We start from the raw sequence: 17,478 nt of genomic DNA on the forward strand, positions 1-17,478 counted from the left end.
TTGTGGGTTCAATTCCAGACCTGAAGGGCAGCTAGGGGCCATAGTCTCAGTGGTTACACCAGGCTCTATTGGACCAGCAAACCTGGTCCCCACAACATCTTGATTCTTAACCAAATAAGACCCATTTTTAACTTCTGACCTCTACAACTTCAAATTTTTGTTGTTTTAAGCCACTAAATTTGTGATAATTTGTTATAGAAGAAATAGGAAACAAATACAACACCTAACCTGTAGGAATGGCCACTGCAGGGCCAGGTGCGTGCCCTGATCCAAGAGGTCATCTAGAAGGCTGAACATCTACCTACCTTTCAGGCATGCTGTGCAGGCAGTTCCCACATTAAATGAGGAGTAAGCCTGGACAGCAGACCCTCCAACTCTGAGAGTCCACATTATATGGCAGTGCCCTGTCTTGCTTTTGTATCTGACATGCTGGTCCCCACCTACCCCAACGCCTGTGGTGCAGGTTTGTCCACTATCATCTCCCAGGACACCTGTGGTGGTGAGACTTTCCACTACTACCACCCTGAGTCAGTGATACTCCTGGGAAGAAACAGAAGGAAGTGGGAGGAGAAGCAAGAGTCAGGCTTTGGGGGCACTTACCTGAGCAGAGGACTCCCTTGTTCCTGGCACAGGAGAAGTTGTCACACTCGCAGAAAGGCCCGTAGATCTTCCCAAACTCACTCTCGAAGCAGGAGCACTGGTTGCAGCTGCACTCCCCACGCCCGCTGCACAGGGGTTTCCCCTCCGCCTCCCGGCACAGGTTCTGGTACACGCTCTGGTTCTCCCCTTCCTGGCACTCGCACCGGGTGCCCAGGTAGCTGGGGTTGCATTCACACAGGCCACAGATGTAAGTCCCATTGCCATTGCATCTGGTGCTGTCTGGCTCCAGCCCGGTGCTGCAGCCACATGTACAGTTGTAGGTGACCCCCACCTCCAGGCTGTCCCGGAACCCCACAGGCCGCAGGGTGAACCTGTGCTCTGTGTGTCTGCTAGGGCAATTCCAGGCCTCCACCGACACATCAAAGGTCGCCTGGGCAAAAGGAAGAGAGGGACATTGTGGCCACTGCATGCCAAGGGAGGGTACTGGCATTGGCCTTCCGACCACCCAGCGGCCCAATTACTTTGAGACCCTTTAAGAGCAACATAGGGATGAACCAACCCAAACCAGTTGCTATAGAGTCAAATGAATAGGGCTGGTACATGCAGCCTTCTCCATGTACCCAGGTAGAGCCCCTGAAGTGAATAAAGTAGGAAGAGGCCTCAGAATCACTACATTCTCTACTTTATCAAGGAAATGAATGTTCAGGTTTGTTAGCGCTGGACAGTAATGTGCTGGGTTCTTTAATGTTCATTATCTCTTTTAATCCTCACAACCTGAGGAAATGGGGTCACACAGAAAAGTAGAAGAAATCAGGTAAAAGGTTACACCACAGTTCTTTTTCTCACCCTTCTTCTCACTTCTATTCTCTCTCCACCCTTGACTACAGTACTCCTCTCCCCTGTCACATCCCGTTTTAAAAGTCATTTGCTTGTACTCGGCTGCTATTCAAAAGGTTGTTGGTTAGAGTCTACCCAGAGATGCCTCGGAAGAAAGGACTGGTGATCTATTTCCAAAAAACCAGCAATTAAAAATCCTATGAAACACAGTTTTACTCTGACACACATGGGACCACCATGAGTCAGAATCAACTCGACGCCAACTGGTATTTGTTCCTCTGTGCCAGCCATTGCAGGGATACTGTGGTGCTCCTGAACTCATGAGCTCTGAGATGGCCATCCTGAAAGGAGCTCATAGACTCGGGCCAAGTGCCTTCCCCTCTAGAGAGGTTCCTTCCCAGCTGAAGTAGGGATGAGATGACTCCTGAGGTCCCTTTAAGCTGGTCTCTCCCTCCAGACATACACCAAGCCTCCCTGCACCCCAGTTTCTCCTCTGTGCATGGCTCCCAGTTGAGCCATTTATAATCAGCCCATGGCCCTAAACTCTTGAAGAGTTCTCCTTAGAAGAAATATGCCATATATGTGTATAGACTTTTGCTTTAACAAACAAAACATGTAAGAAAACGTTGCTAACTCCTGAGCTTCTCGATGGTTGCCTTGGAAACAGGAAGAAAGGTGGACCTAGCTGGGTGGCAGACGGCAGTGCAGGGGAGATGCCTGTGAGTGGGTCACGTGGCTGGAATATAAGGAAAGCCAGGCTGAGGCTTGGTTTTATGGTCCTAGGATGTAGAGCATAACTCTTCCACTCTCTCTTCCTCCTCTTGAGAAAAGGAACCAGATGAGGTTCAGATCACCCAGCACTCCTCTTAAAGCAGTATACAGTAAGCTCTGTGGAAACCCACAGACAGGTAGCAGGGATGCCCTGAAGAAACGCCATCATGAAATGCCTCTCCCCCGAGTGGTGGCATGCCCAGAGCAGTGTGCCCCTTCCAGATGCTGACTCCCATTGTCTGGGTTGAGATGTCTTTGTTTTTCAAAGAGCATCTTAGATCTTTTTTTTTTGAAGCTCAGCCGGGGTTAGGAACCACTTTTAATTGTTACTATTCTTAATTCTAGGAGCTCTGGTAGCGTAGTGCCTAAGGCACTTGACTGCTAACCAGAAGGCTGAAGGCTGGAGGTTCAAACCCATCAGCCACTCCTCAGAAGGAAGATGCGGCAATCTATTTCCATAGTGATACCGCCTCGGAAACCCAAGGAGAGGTCACTATGAGTCGGGTTTGACTCGAGGGCACATAACAACAATAACATTCTTAATTCTATTACTTGAGTTGGAATAAAGCTGATTTTGAAAACACCATCAGTAACATGCTTTACAGGCACACTCTTAAGGAAACAATATAAATATTCTTTTCTAAACATTCTGCAGATTCTTATCACTCAGGATCTTTGTTAGCTGCCATAAAGCCAGCTCCCAACTCTTGGTGACCCCATGCGCAACACAACAAAATGTTGCCCAGTCTTGTGGATCAGACCATTGTGATCCATACGGTTTACACTGGCTGAATTTTGAAAGTAGACTGCCAAGCCTTTCTTCCTAGTCTGTCTTAGTCTGGAAGCTCTGCTGAAACCTGTTCAGCATCACGGCACCATGAAAGTCTCCACTGACAGATGGGTGGTGGCTGGGCATGAGGAGCGCTGGCTGGGAACAGAACCTGGCTTTCCCACGTGAGAGGTAAGAATTCTACCACTGAACCACCATGCCCTCTGTGGGATCTTTACTAGTTCTAAAAGGTATTCCTCAGATTCTGTTACATCTAGGATGCCTCTAGGTGTGGGGTAGGCAGCGTGTGACACTGAGCAGGAGGTCTAGATTCTGGAGAAAGTCCTGCTTGGCAGCAGCTATGGTTACAGAGGACTTGACAACTGACACACAGGAGTCAGCATTAGTGAAAGGACTTAACAGGAGATGCTTTTGGACAAGTGAATTGAAGACCATGACCAGCAATCCAGGGTCAGAGGACATGAGAGAAGCAAGCCAGCTGGCAAACAGTTTGGACTACCCTGCCTTTCCCCGCTCTACTTCTATGTGGGGATGGGAGGAGACAAAGGGGAGAGATTGGCAAAAACAAGTTCAGGATTAGGTTCCAAAGGTCCTGAGGTAAAGGGTGGGCTCTTGAGGCAAGGAACCAAGATAGGGGTCCACCCAGGGACAATGAAACCTCCTGCAACATGAATAGGTACCAAATGTGGAGTACCAACGATGTGCCAGGCACTGTGCTAGGCATTTCTACAAACATCTCATTTACTCTCAAAAACAAATCAGCTGCCCTTTGGTGGATTCTAACTCATGGTGATCCCACATGTGTCAGAGTAGAACTGTTCTCCACAGGGTTTTCAATGGCTGCTTTTTTCAAAAGTACATCATCAGGCCTTTCTTCAGAGACACCTCTGGGTAGTCTCAAACCTCCAACCTTTCATTTAACAGAGAACACATTAACCATGTGTTCCACCCAGGGTTGTTATTGTTGTTTGCTGTTATATGCCATCGAGTCAGATCAGACTCATAATAACCCCTCCTTGGGTTTCCGAGGCAGTATCACTATGGAGGAAGACTGCCCAACCTTCCTTCCGAGGAGTGGCTGGTGGGTTTGAACCACCAGCCTCCTGGTTAGCAGTCAAGTGCCTTAGGCACTACGCTACCAGAGCTCCTACCCACCCCCTCAAGGGACTCCTCATTTATTCTCACATGCCCTATGAGAAGGCATCCTCACTTTATCAAGGAGGAAACAGATTGGTGAGCTTGGTCAGTCACACAGCTTGTGAGGGTGGGGCTAAGCCTGAACTCTCTCTAGCACATCACCTTCCAGAAATGGGGAGTGAGGCCAGTGTCCTGCATCCAGATCTGAGTACCAAGGAGGGACCTATCTGGCTCACTGCAGGGACCACTGAAAATAGTGGCCAAAAGTTTCTCCAATTCTTCCTGTCTTGGGCTAAGAACAACCTGACCTTGATGGTTGGAAGGAGGACAGGGGATGAATCTGCCCAAAGCCATCATGGGACCACCAGAGAATGCCAATTCTTTCTCCGCTTCTTATAGCAGCTTTGCAAGGTAGTCAGTCATTAGGTTCTCACTTTACGTGAACTGACAAATGAGGCTCAAGCGGGACTGAGCAACTTGCCAAGAGTGACCCTGCTAGTGAGCTGCAGCACCCAGACTCAACTCCAGGATTGGCTGATGCCAAAGACTAGGTGTTTTCCCCTATACCTCACACACTTTGGAAGTAATCCAAAGGTGGAATCATGGCCACATATGTATGGACACTCCAGTGTATGGATTTTGTCTTTTTGCAGGAAGACTTTTGCTAGGATTTTTTTGTTTTTTTTTTCTTTGTAGAAAAATAGTGAGACCCTGTCCAGAAAATAGAAAAGGATTTTAAATGGCATGTTTCTACTAAAGTGAAAACTCTACTCTATTGGAATGATCTGTAGAGCAGTGAAAGAGGTATTAGAGGAAGGATGGTGCTTTTCCCCACACTGCCTGCCTCCGATAGCTCTTCTATGCGATGCCAGAGCCTCCCTCTGGCTATGATAGGCCACGGCAGGGGTCAAAACATCAGAGGGGCCAGAGGCAAGCCTCTATGCAGGACTGTTTGTTTCTTCTCACTGTCCTCTGTTATATCACTGTCCAAGGGGCTGGGGTCACATGGCCCCTGGCTCAACTGCAAAGGCTGTGGGGTTTTTGTTTTCTGTGGATGAAGACAGGCTGGCACAGAGCAGCTGCCACTCTTCATTGTGAGCTGGACACTGTGCTGCTCACAAGGGCCATGCCAGGCCACAAGAGGCAAGCTCCCTTGAGGAGCCTGGATGGATTGAGCAGACCTAGCTACATGATTTGTGGGTCCCTGTGCAAAATGAAAGGAGCCTTAGTGGGACACGGTGGTTAAGTGCTCACTGTTAACCAAAAGGTTGGCAGTTCAAACCCACCAGATGCTCTGTGGGAGAAAGATGAGGCAGTCTGCTTCTGTAGAGATTACAGCCTTGGAAACCCTATCTATGGGGCAGTTCTACTCTGTCCTAAAGGTCACTGTGATTCAGAATCCTCTCAGCAGCAATAGGTTGGGAGCAAAATAAAAAAGGTCTCTGGATGCTACAAATGGTTTGCACTCAACTATTTGAGAAAGGTTGGAGAGACAAACCCACCCAGTGGTGACATGTAAGGAAGTCCTGGTGATCTGCTTCCATGAAGATTACACCCAAGAAAACCCTGTGGAACTAAATTCTACTCAGTAACACAAGAGGTCGTCATGAGTCAGAATCGACTCAATGGCAATGGCTTTGGGTGGTTTTTCTCTTTTTTGGTGCACAACAAAAATGTGGGGTCCTGGTTAAAAAATTATTAATAATTTCAAGATGGCAACAGTGGAGCATTAAACCAAGCTTGGGTCCCTTCTGAGCACCAGACCCTGTGTGCTGCAAAGTCACATGCCCATGAAGCTGGCCCTTTTGGGGGAGAGGTTGGAGGCTTTCCCTCAACCCTCTTGCTGAAAAGAAAGGACTCTGTCAATTCCTCTGATCTCTAAGACAGGAGGGCACTTCTAGTTGGCACTAGCTGATTTTTCTCTAGGCCAAAAGGTAAACTGTCTGTCTCACCTCTCTGGCTGAACTGTCTTCCTTCAAAGAGCTTATAGTTGGGCTTCAGCACTGAATATCCAAGTATTCCCCTTTTGGCATTTGTCCCAAGTACCTACATTTCAGAATTTGGCTGTGGCTCTGCTGAAATCCAGTCAAGTTCAATAAATGGCAATGTGCCAAATACTATGGTCATCCAGGATATAAAGATGAAGAAGGTAAGTCAGGAGCTCATCGTCTGGAGGAGGGAATAAACATGCAAACAAGTCAACCCCATAGAGTGTGATGAGGTGGGCCTGGCATTCCAGGAGCCCCAGGGAAGAAGGGCTCTGTATAGCAGAGGGGTTGGTGTTGAAGCTGAGACTCAAAGGATGGGTAACAGTTTTCCAGATATAGAAATGGAGGGTGGGGTGGTCCCACTGGTGGGCACAGCATGTGCAAAGCAGCAAGGTACATTTACAAGTTGTGAAAGAATGTCATGTTTTTGCAAGTTTAAAGCAGCTAAGGGTGAGGGCTGTATAAGTGAGAGGAGAGGGTGGGGAACTAGGGGTAGAATGGCTGGAGCCAGGACTACAGAGGCAGTCTTGAGTCATACTGCTAAGACATACTTGCCAAGCTAAGGGATCTGGCCATTATTTGGCAGATGGGTTCCGTTCTTTGATGCCACAAGCTGGGAGGGCTATGGATAAGTCAGAGCATGGTGACAGGCATAGACAAATCATATACAGCACAGCCAAAAAATATGGGGACTCACCTAGAGAAGAGGATTGTGGGAAAAGCAGGCATAGGTATCACTGTCTTTAGGTACCACTGTCATTAGGTATCTCAGGGTCTGTCCTGGAAGGTGGGGATGAGGAGCGCAGCCTTGGGACATGTCTTAGCTACCTAGTGCTGCTGTACTGGACAAATTGCAAGAGGGTGGCTTTAAAGAATATAACTTTATTTTCTCACAGTTCAGGAGGCTAGAAGTCTTACTTCAGGCTGTGGCTCTAGGGGAAGGTTCTTCCTTGTCTATTTCAGCTTTAATAGCTGCCAACAATCTTTGGTGTTCCTGGGCTTGTAGATGCATCTATCTCTGTCATCTATTTTGTTCTTTTATGACTCAGGACTGGCAGTTCTGCTTTGTACTATAGGGTCACTATGAGTCAGAACTGACTCAACAGCAACAGTTAATAATTCAGAAGTGATTAGGTTTAGGACCCATCCCACACTGGTACATAACATCAATAACATAACAAAAGTAAACCCACTATTTCCAAACAAGGTCATGGCCACAGGTACAGGGGTTAGGATTTCAGTATGTGTGTATGTGGGGTGTGTGTGTGTGTGTGTGTATAAGTATATATATGTATATATACATACACATGGGGGGCGTGGCACAATTAAATCTATAACAGGATATAGATGGATTAAATTTGCAAAATTCGCAGCTGGCAGCTTGCTCCTCATCGTAGTAAGAGTTCATACCAGAGGTGGTACTTCTATGACTTGATCCTGTGGTTCTCTGGGTTCAGAGATCTGTCCAGGCAAGCAGCAGGAGAGGTAGCAGGTGGTGAGGGACTAAGATGCCCTCAAAGAGAACTAGGGATAGTTCTCTTAAATAAAACCTAGAAATAAATTCTCTTAAATAAAACCTAGAAAGCCCCAGATTCCAGTGAGATTCTCTTCTCCAATGATTCAGGTTTTTTCCCTAATGTTTCTCCCCTGGCCTTGACACCAATGAGGGCTGGCTGAGAGGACCTGGCCACTGAGAATCCATTTTCTCATTAATTGGTTTTGACAAATCAGTATGCAAGTGGCTGGCTGTGTGGCTAGCACTAACGCCTGATACAAAGGACCCAGTGAGCCCCTGTCAGGGGCTTCCCACGGTGCCCTTGCTCTTGTCCACTCCTCTGGGGCTTTGTACCCCGTGCCCATCCACAGGGCTTTGTCTCGTTGAGATCCGAGTGGACTTGGCATCTGCACAGCTCTGGGTTGGTGGGTTGGCATGGGGGCTGGGCAGCCCTTTGAAAGAGTGGCTCAGGCCTGAAGCCCTGTGGGGAAACCAGAAGCATCACAATGAGGTCTGAATAACAAGGCTGGGTGGGAGAGGTGCTATCTCAGTGACCTTCTCTGGAATCTCAGAGTGGGAGACTGGAAAGTCTCCAGAAATGGGAAGCCTGCAATATCAGTTGGAGTCCTCAGTAATCCTGGCAGCTTAGCGAAGAAGCTTCACGCCACCCTCATGGCATTCTTTTTTGATTCAATGGGGAAAATGGACTCTCAAAGGAGGGATATGAGACCAACTTCCAATTCCATAGGTGCTTTTAATAGCATTCCCAAGCCCAGCAGGAGCTGCTCTCCAACCACTGGGATAAACAGAAGCCATCTCTGGTTATCAGGTAGCAGTGGGACCTTGATTAAACCAAAGCCTTTGGCTGAGCTTTAAAGCCAGGTCCTCCTTACTTTCCTGGCCAGACTGGCAGCGTGTGAGTGTTTCTAAATGCTGGGCAATGCTGTGCTAGTGCTGACTCACAGCCTCTCCCAAGCTCTTCACTGACTCTAAGGCCAACCGGTACATCGACCACACTCAAGATTCCATACTCTCCTCCTTTACTTTTTCCCTTGATACAGGTAGGTTTTCCTGAGGGCAGGTCTTGCTCAGGTGGGCACTGCCCATAGTTATTTGATAATTAAATGCCTTTGGCTGTTGGTCCAAGTTATTCTTTTGTGGTTTATTCTGTTTCTAAAAGGTTTTTCATTTAGCAAGTCCAGCAAAACTGTAGCCCTTGGAAGTAGTCATTTTAAGCAAGTCGCTGCTCCTCTCTGAGCCTCAGAAACAAATCCATACACTAGAGTGTCTATCTGTGTGTGGCCATGATACCACCTATGCTTCTTTGAAACTCTTACGTCCAAAATGTGTGAGATATAAGAGACAACATGGACTTTGGCATCAGCCAGTAGGGGATCCTTGGCAAGTTGATCAGCCCCGCTTTGAGCCTTAGTTATTAATTTATATCAAATGAAGAAATAATGACTACCTTACATGGCATAGTGCCTAACCAGAAGGCTGGCGGTTCAAACCCACCAGCCACTCCTCGGAAGGAAGATGGGGCAATCTAGTTCCATAGTGATACTGACTCAGAAACCCAAGGAAGGGTCACTATGAGTCGGTTCCCACTTGACGCCAGTGAGGTTTTTTTTTTTTTTTAAAAAAGTGGCTGCAAGAAGCAAAGAAAGCATCAGAGAAGCCCTACTACAGTATGGGGTGCACTGTACATACCCAATAAACAGTGATAGCTAGATAATAAATAATATCAATAAAGGAATAATCATGAGGTAATGAATAATGAAAAGAAGACCTGGCTCAGAGTGAAAAGACCTTGGTTTTTACTGTGAGTCCACCACTTCTTAGCTGGGTAGGTGACTTGGGTAGGTAGGTCACTTACATCCCCAAATCTCAGACTGCCCATTAGCAAGGCCCCTCCTGAGCTGCAGGATGGGTGAACTGAATGTGATAAGGTGCATAAAGGCAGTCAGTAAACTGTATTCTGTCCATGGGAGGCTTCTAATTCCTTATTATTATGCTTTGTTCTATATGGATCCTTTGAAATAGGTGTAGTACAATAGATTTATGGGCAGGCACCAGGATAAGGATGATGCCTTCAGAACAAGAAAAGCCTGGCTTTGAACGTTCCTGCTGCTACTTCCTGTGACCTTGGGCAATTAATTAAATACTGGTGCCTCAGTTCTCACCTGTCAAGAGTTAACAGTATCTTCTTCATAGGGATCTAGGAGGGAGCAAGTACTACAATCACTGTCTGGTTTGTTTCCAGTGTTTCCCTAGTTCACTGCATTTCCTTCCTGGGTTCCACAGGAGACCCTGATATTCTTGAAACAATTTTCCTTTCTTGGTTTAAGGCAGCATAAATGGGCTTCTGTTACTTATAGCCAAAAGAAGTTTGACTTTATGCTCTCATTACCAAGAAACACCAGTTCCTTTGACCTTCCCTGGTATCTAGACTATGACGACTGTTTGCCATATTTCCGGTTGAAAAAAGGAACTGAACACAGAACTACAGATGCCATCTGACCCACACAAAGAAGAGTGGAATCATTATCTCTGATATTTCAAAATACTTCCATTAATACAGATTGCTTTAAAAAAAAAAAAAAAAAAAAAAAGCAACAGTTTATTCACTTTGAGCCTTTAGCCATTAGAATCTGCCAGATCCTTTTCTTAAAAATTATCAAGCCAAATTGAATTTATATTAACGGGGAAGGAACAGCTCAGAAAAGAAGCATGAGAATGATTGCACAACTTGAAGAATATACTCAGTGTCACTCAATTATACATGCAGAAATGGCTGAATCAGTGCATGTTTTGCTGCGTATAGTCTCAACAACAGGAAGTAACTATCAAGCCAAATCCCCTTTATCCTATTAAATGTTCCAAACTAAATGCAAGCCATGAATCCTGATGATTTCAACCTAGTTCAATACTGAATTTTTTTTTTAATTTTGTTTTTCCTGAATTGTAAAATAAGCTATTTTCTTCAGCTTTGTGACCTTCCCATATTTGATAAGCAAGTTTTCCCTGAGTTCAACACAAAGCAATAATAAACATGAACAGACAAGAAATTTCCCAACACTGCTTACTGGAACCTCACTCAAGTCTTTCCTCTAGGTGGTGTCACTGATACTCTCTGAGAAAGCATGTTTATTCAGCTACAAATCTATATAACCATGCTGTCTTCAATCACATTATTTGTGTTAGTTAGAAGTATGCCATTAGAAATTGTCAAAAGCCTTTCTGAAACTCAGGTATCTGGTGATTGTTGTCTGTCACTGATTAGAGAGTTCAGTCCTCTTTCTCTTACCTCTGTTCCAATGTATCTAGTTTTCCAAGTAAAGGGCTCCTTGTCTGGGTGTTTTCCATACAATATGCTTTAGTTTTCCTAAACAATGCACCAAACATTCCAGCCATAGATCTATAGAATTCATTGACATGTTTTGGGATTTTTTGGTTATGTACGTCTCCTCTTATTTTTCACATCTGCCTCTAAAACCTGTAACTAAGGGGGCAGGAATGCATAGGAAAGAAGGACACAGAGAAGAGGTAAGTACAGGGAGGAAGTGGGAAGAGAGCTGTTCCATTGTGGGGAATTGCAGTCAATGTCATGAAACAAAATGTGTATGAACTGCTGTATGGAAAATGAATTTGCTCTGTCAACTTTCACCCAAATCACAATAAAGATTAAAATGAAACAAAACAAAAACCTGTGACTATAACGTTTTAGTGTTTTCAAAAAAATTCATCTGGACAACTCAAACAAATTAAGTGTATTATGAATTTTTGCAATTATCAAAAATAAAAAGTAAAGTTTCGTTGGAAATATTTCTCTTAATGAGATGAGGATCTTCTCCCCCAAATAGTTCATGTATCTGTAAAATAATACTACTTATTGCCAAAGGAGTCAGAGATCAGCATCAATTATATTCTTCTTTTTCATTTGTTTAGATTTAAGGACTAAAAACGTCTTATGCACATAAATAGGAAAATGGGAATGAAAAGAGTTTGTAATAGCAGTATTACCTTATTCTGTGAATGCCTTCTGAGTTCAATGCCATTAATAACAGTTTTCTGTCACTTAAAATAATTTTCAATGATCTATCATCTGACACCTTGATCAGGGCCTCTTTCAAGTTTGTTAAAAGCAAAATAGTTAGAAACAATCTCTGAGAAAAGGATTTGTTACCTAGTCATTAAAGTCTTTTACTTTCTCAACACAGACACCATGTTTTGAATTGTTCCTTTGTTTGGCGGAGCAAGGCACCACTGGAAGATCTGGAATGGGGGGGGTGCCTTTGTGTCATAAAGTGGGCAAAGGGGATTATGAAAGGGGAAGTGGGAGAGGATCTGTTAGGGAACACAAGAGGTCCTTGTGTGGTGCAAACAGTTAACGCCCTCCCTTGTTAACCAAAAGAAGGTTGGTGGTTCACGCCCACCCAGAGATGCCTAGGAAGAAAGTCCTAGTGATCTACTTCTGAAAAATGAGCCACTGAAAACTATGGAGCACAATTTTACCCTGACACACATGAGGCTGCCATTGCTGTAGACTTATCCATTTCATTTCATTCCATCAAATCAGAATAGGCAGGTGGTTTTCTTCATATTTTTCAGAAAAGGCAAGTTGTAGAAGGCTAGGAATGAGAGCCAGATCACTTGGATTCCCACCCATACTCTTCCACCTGATTATATCACTGTCAAGCTAAGATGACAGTGATTTGAACACCAATGGCAAATGCCAACTCAAGTAAGTCTTAGGTGGCAGTGCACTGAGGTTTTTCTATTGACTGGAGTCCTCTAACAAGTCCACCAAGGACCTTGAAGACCCAACACAGGGTAGGTTTAGGAGACTCTCCAAGGATGCTGAGATGGAAGAAAGAACACAAACTCCTAAAGGCCTTTCAAAAAGTCACAGAGTTATCAGAGTTATCAGAGACCAAAGGATGATGACCAATGATAACAAGTGCTCATATAAACTGGGAATGAAAACTTACCGTGTCTCCAATTTTGAGGCCCTCACACTTCCTTTGACCAGGGTAGGATACACCATCTTGGCAGGTAGCAGTGAAGAAGAGGTTGAGATCCTCAGGCTGATCCCACACCGACAGCTCCACTTTAGACCGAATACTCTGAACAAAGAGAAAAATGAAGCTCAAACCACTTGGTAAAGGCTACAGCCACAATACACCCCACAATGATTTTCTGATGTCTACATGGCTTTCTCCAACCCAGAAGTTTCAAGCCACGGACAAAGGCATTGAGTGAGCTTAACTCCCTATCATTCCCTTAGTACTTCCCTTCTTTCCATAACCAAAGGCCATCCCCCAACCTGGCCTAAGGTCTCCCTCTGTGAGCTCTGAGGTGTTGCTAACAGTCCACATCTCATTGTTGTTTCTACAACATATATATTATCATTTGCTTCAAGGGGTGGTGACTTGTCTCCTGCTTGCCTCTGCAAAGTCATCTCTCACCCCCACCTTTAGCTTCAGACATGTAATTCCTCAAATTTTGCCATGTGCTCTCCAGCTTTGGGGCCTTCCCATGTTCCTGGGATAATATTCCCCTTCTTGGGAGCCTCTTCTCCTCTCCCTGTCTCCTGGCTAGCTCCTGATCATCCTTCAAATCTCAGATAACTGGGCACTTTCTCCAGGAATCTATCTTATCATTCTTTATACACTCATACCCCATCAAACATGGTTCACAGTCACAAGTTTAAAACTACATTATAAGAGAATCTCATCTTATATGTGAATTATGTTCTCAAGACAATAAATAAAACAGAAACCAAGTCTAGTCAAACATCTATCAAAATAAACAAAATTAAACACTGAAAATATCAAGTGCTGGAAAGAATATAGAGGGACTAGGACCCTCATACACTGCTACTGGGAGTATAAACTGGTACAACAACTTTAGAAAACTGTTAGGCACTATCTTCTGAAGCTTAGGCCAACCTTAGACTTAGCAATTCAACCTAGGATTTCACCCAACAGAAATGTGTGCATCACCAAAAGACATGTACAAGAATATTTAGAACAACATTGTTTATAATACCTAGAAACTAGAAACTACCCAAGTGCTTACAAAAAAAATGGTGTAGTGTGTTCACATAGTAGAATATTGTACAGTAAGGAGAGTGAATAAGGTATGAGCACATGCAACAACATGGATGAATCAAACAAACAAAAAAAGCCAGACACAAAGGTATACATACTGTCTGATTCTACTTAAATGAAGTTCAAAAGCAGGCAAAACTAATGGAGGATACTGATGGAAGAGAGCATGATAAGGGTTCTGGTAATGTTCTGTTTATCGTGTTTTTGGGCGGGGGCAGATGCTAGATACTCAGGTATATTCAGTTTGTGGAAAGTCATCATATAATTTATACAATTTTCTGTATATTTGTTAGTTCAAAGAAAATTACCATTGAAAATCTCTAAGAAGGATGCCACTTTTAGAGACTGAGGCCAAATGAAAAATTGGCTTGTATTTAGGAACAATACTTTACAAAAAAAACAAAGACAAAACATATTCTTACACACTAGACACGCTCAGTATTGCAGGATGCTCATGCCCTGAGAGACACATGGAACCCAAGACCAATTGATGGCTCTTCAGACATCCATCTCCCTTTTCAAATACACGTCAGGGAACATGGTTGTTGAACAGAATGGCAGGCAGAGTTGCCTCTTTTTCTTGTGAGTTTTCTTTTCTCTTTCTCTTTTTTTTGCTGAGATTGTAGCATTAAACTTGAAAAAGTTAAATATGCAGTTTTCCCAACAAATTAACAGCTTGTTGAAAATACTCTCCATAAAAAATAGTCTCTTCTTTTGCAACACATTTTCCAAGTGTGTTTTCTAAAGCTCTAAAAATAAGACTCCTCTTAAATTCACTTCCTCTTCTGGGTGCCAGCCTTAACTGGCCAAGAGTATAAAGAGCACAACTGGAGCCACGCACAGCACTCACTGTTGCTGAATGGTATTAATTATTTACAAATCTGTTTTCCCTAGTGAGTTGTGAATTCCAAAGGCCATATCATATTTCTCTATGGGATTCAGCATAAGCTTTTACTGAATGAATGAATACATGGATGGGAGGATGGATGTTGTAACATCAGCTATGCTAAGGGGCTCAGGCCTGTTAGATGAAACTTAAGATACTATTTCTGAAAGACAAAGTAAAATTTTTATATAATGTTTGTAATTGTGAGTAAATGTGAGGATGAGATAAAACAACGTATTATGAAACAACTACATAGATCATAGCTATGTGAAAAATTATTTGGGAATAGTTGCATGAAGCACAGGGTGCTGTGGTTCAGAAATATGTCCCTAAATGAAGCAAATGGTTAACATGCTCAGATACTAATCAAACATTGAAGGTTCGAGTCCATTGACAGCACCTCAAAAGACAGGCCTAGTGAAAAATCAGCACTGAAGACCCTATGGAGGACAGTTGTATTCTGACACACCTGGGATTACCATGATTAGGAATGAACTTGACAGCAACTGGCCTGGTGATTCACAAACAAGGGGGTGGCAGGAAGCATCACCACTACCCATCAAAAACCTGCTGCAGCTGCCACCTGGAAAAGTTCATGGAGGGTTTGGTGGAGGGAGAAAGGGCACTAGACTGGATAGACTGGACTCTTGCTCTATGACTCTCTAAGTATAATAGGATGGGAATGGAATCGTGTGCTCTATCCAGGCCTTAAGACCCAAAAGCTTTGTATTCTGAGCTGCAGATGTATTATTCTTGCCTACCCCACAGAGTTAATGAAATCAGAAACTTGTAAGATAATGGAAGTGGCAAGAGCTGTGGCAATTATTCAGTCCAACATCTCGTTTTATAGAAGCAGTAACTGAGGTCAAAGCAAAGGCTTCATCTAAGGTCACTCTATACCTACTATACCTTCATTCATTCACTCTGCCAGAGACAGGCAGGACCAGACTCAGGCTCTCCTGAACACCCCCAGTGTTCCTTCTAATCACCACACTTGATATTTTTCAGCAATTGGCTCTCTAACCTTAGAAAGTGTGGTTCATCAGCCTATACCATATCCAGGTTGTAAAGGCCAGTCTTCCTCAAAGGGAAGACTGTAAACTCCTAGAAGGCAGAACTGTTCACGGTTTTATTCCAAAGGTATAGCATGATGCCTGACCCACACTGGGCCTTTCATATATATCTGTTGAATAAATTAATGAATAAAGTACATGGTACATAAGGAATCAAAGCCAAGGCCATGCAGTTCTGAGGCATGAAGACTTTTATGTGTGACTCCTGAAAATCAACTAACTCCTACCAATCTGCCCTGAAGAGGATTCCGTAACTCCTCATCCTAGGAAAAGGGGACAATGTCAACAATGTTAGGAGTTTAAAGGCTATTAAATATTCAGTTCAGGCTAGGTCACATCTGTAATTGCTTTAAGTCAGGCCAGCTGTGGAGTGGGTGTGAGCAGACTTTATGGCAACAACAAAAAGAGAAACATGTGCTCTGCTGGGGAAAAATATACCATGGCTTCTGATGTCACTTTCAACGTGCAGATTAAGTGGTTTCCAGCGCATTCTGTTCTTTCCCACTCTGAAAAGAGGCCTCATGATTTCTCACTGAATTGTACTCCCCTTTCTCAGTGGTACATGATGCTGGTGCCCTGTCTCTGTGGACCCAGGGCCCTGTCGATGGGCTCTGGAAGGGAACCATCTCCAGCACTTATTTTTGTTTCGTTTTGCTCTCTCCTCTGCCTAGCCAAATACCACAGCCGTTTCATCTGTTACATATACACCGACCAAACTCTTCAGAATGCCTCCACAGATTCTTTGCCAGCACTCTAGGGAAGGTAAAAGTCAACACTCCCACTTAGTCATGTGTTACATGACTCATTACAAAATCCACCACAAGCTGCTCTGATGGTAAGGTGATATGCAGAAATGCAAATAGTCTGGTTAGAGCCAGGATCTAACCCTGCAAAGGAGGGGCAGGTGAAAGGATAGCCAGAGCTAACTAGAGCAACTCCACACCAAAGGCCTGTGCTCTGTTATTACCCCAGGAAAAGTGCAAGGAGGCTGTAGGCCAGCGCTGGGCCTCCTTGTGTGCCAGAAAAACTTGTTGTTGTTGTTGTTAGGTGCCATCAAGTCAGCTCCAGCTCACAGCGACCCTATGTACAACAGACTGTAACAATACCCAGTCCTTGCTATACCTGAGCCCACTGTTGTAGCCACTGTGTCAATCCATCTTGTCAAGGACCTTCCCCTTTTTTACTGACTTTACCAAGCATGATACCCCTCTCCAGGGAATGGTCCCTTCTGACAACATGACCAAAGTAAGATGAAGTCTGGCCATTCTCGCCTCCAAGGAGCATTCTGGCTGCACTTCTTCCAGAACAGATTTGTTCCTTCTTCTGCAGTCCACTGTACTTTCATTATTCTTTGCCAACACCACAACTCAAAAGCATCAACTGTTCTTCAGTCTTCCTTATTCATTGTCCAGCTTTCACATGCATATGAAGTGACTGAAAATACCATGGCTTAGGTTAGGCACATCTTAGTCTTCAAAGAGACATCTTTGCTCTTCAGCACCTGAAAGAGATCTTGCAGCAGACTTGCCAGTGCAATGCATCATCAGATTTCTTTTTTTGTTCGTTTGTTTGTTTGAATTTTTTATTTATTTCTTTTTACTGTGATTTGGGTGATTTACAGAGCAAATTCATTTTCCACACAGCAGTTCACATATACTTTGTCTCATGTCATTGACCACAGTTTACCACGATGCAACAGCTCCCCTCCCACTTCCTCCCCATAGTTACCTCTTCCCCGTGTCCATCCCTCCATACACTCCTGCCCCCTGAGCTGTCTCCCTGTGCATA

General features: G+C 44.2%; 1 protein-coding gene across 1 annotated transcript in view; it reads right to left on the minus strand.

Moving 5' to 3' along the window:
• The window catches only part of ITGB5 (integrin subunit beta 5), a 195,382-nt gene that overhangs the window by 46,655 nt on the left and 131,249 nt on the right, over positions 1-17,478 (minus strand). The window contains exons 9-10 of the mRNA XM_042782123.1: positions 12,610-12,744; positions 601-1,030 (exon numbers count right to left, since the gene is read on the minus strand). Coding sequence (XP_042638057.1) covers positions 601-1,030; positions 12,610-12,744 — 565 coding nt within the window. The remainder of the gene's footprint in view (positions 1-600; positions 1,031-12,609; positions 12,745-17,478) is intronic.

This window comes from Orycteropus afer, unplaced genomic scaffold (genome assembly GCF_000298275.1).
Source record: "Orycteropus afer afer isolate SDZICR_OR568_19922 unplaced genomic scaffold, OryAfe1.0 scaffold00245, whole genome shotgun sequence".
Lineage (NCBI taxonomy): Eukaryota > Metazoa > Chordata > Mammalia > Tubulidentata > Orycteropodidae > Orycteropus > Orycteropus afer.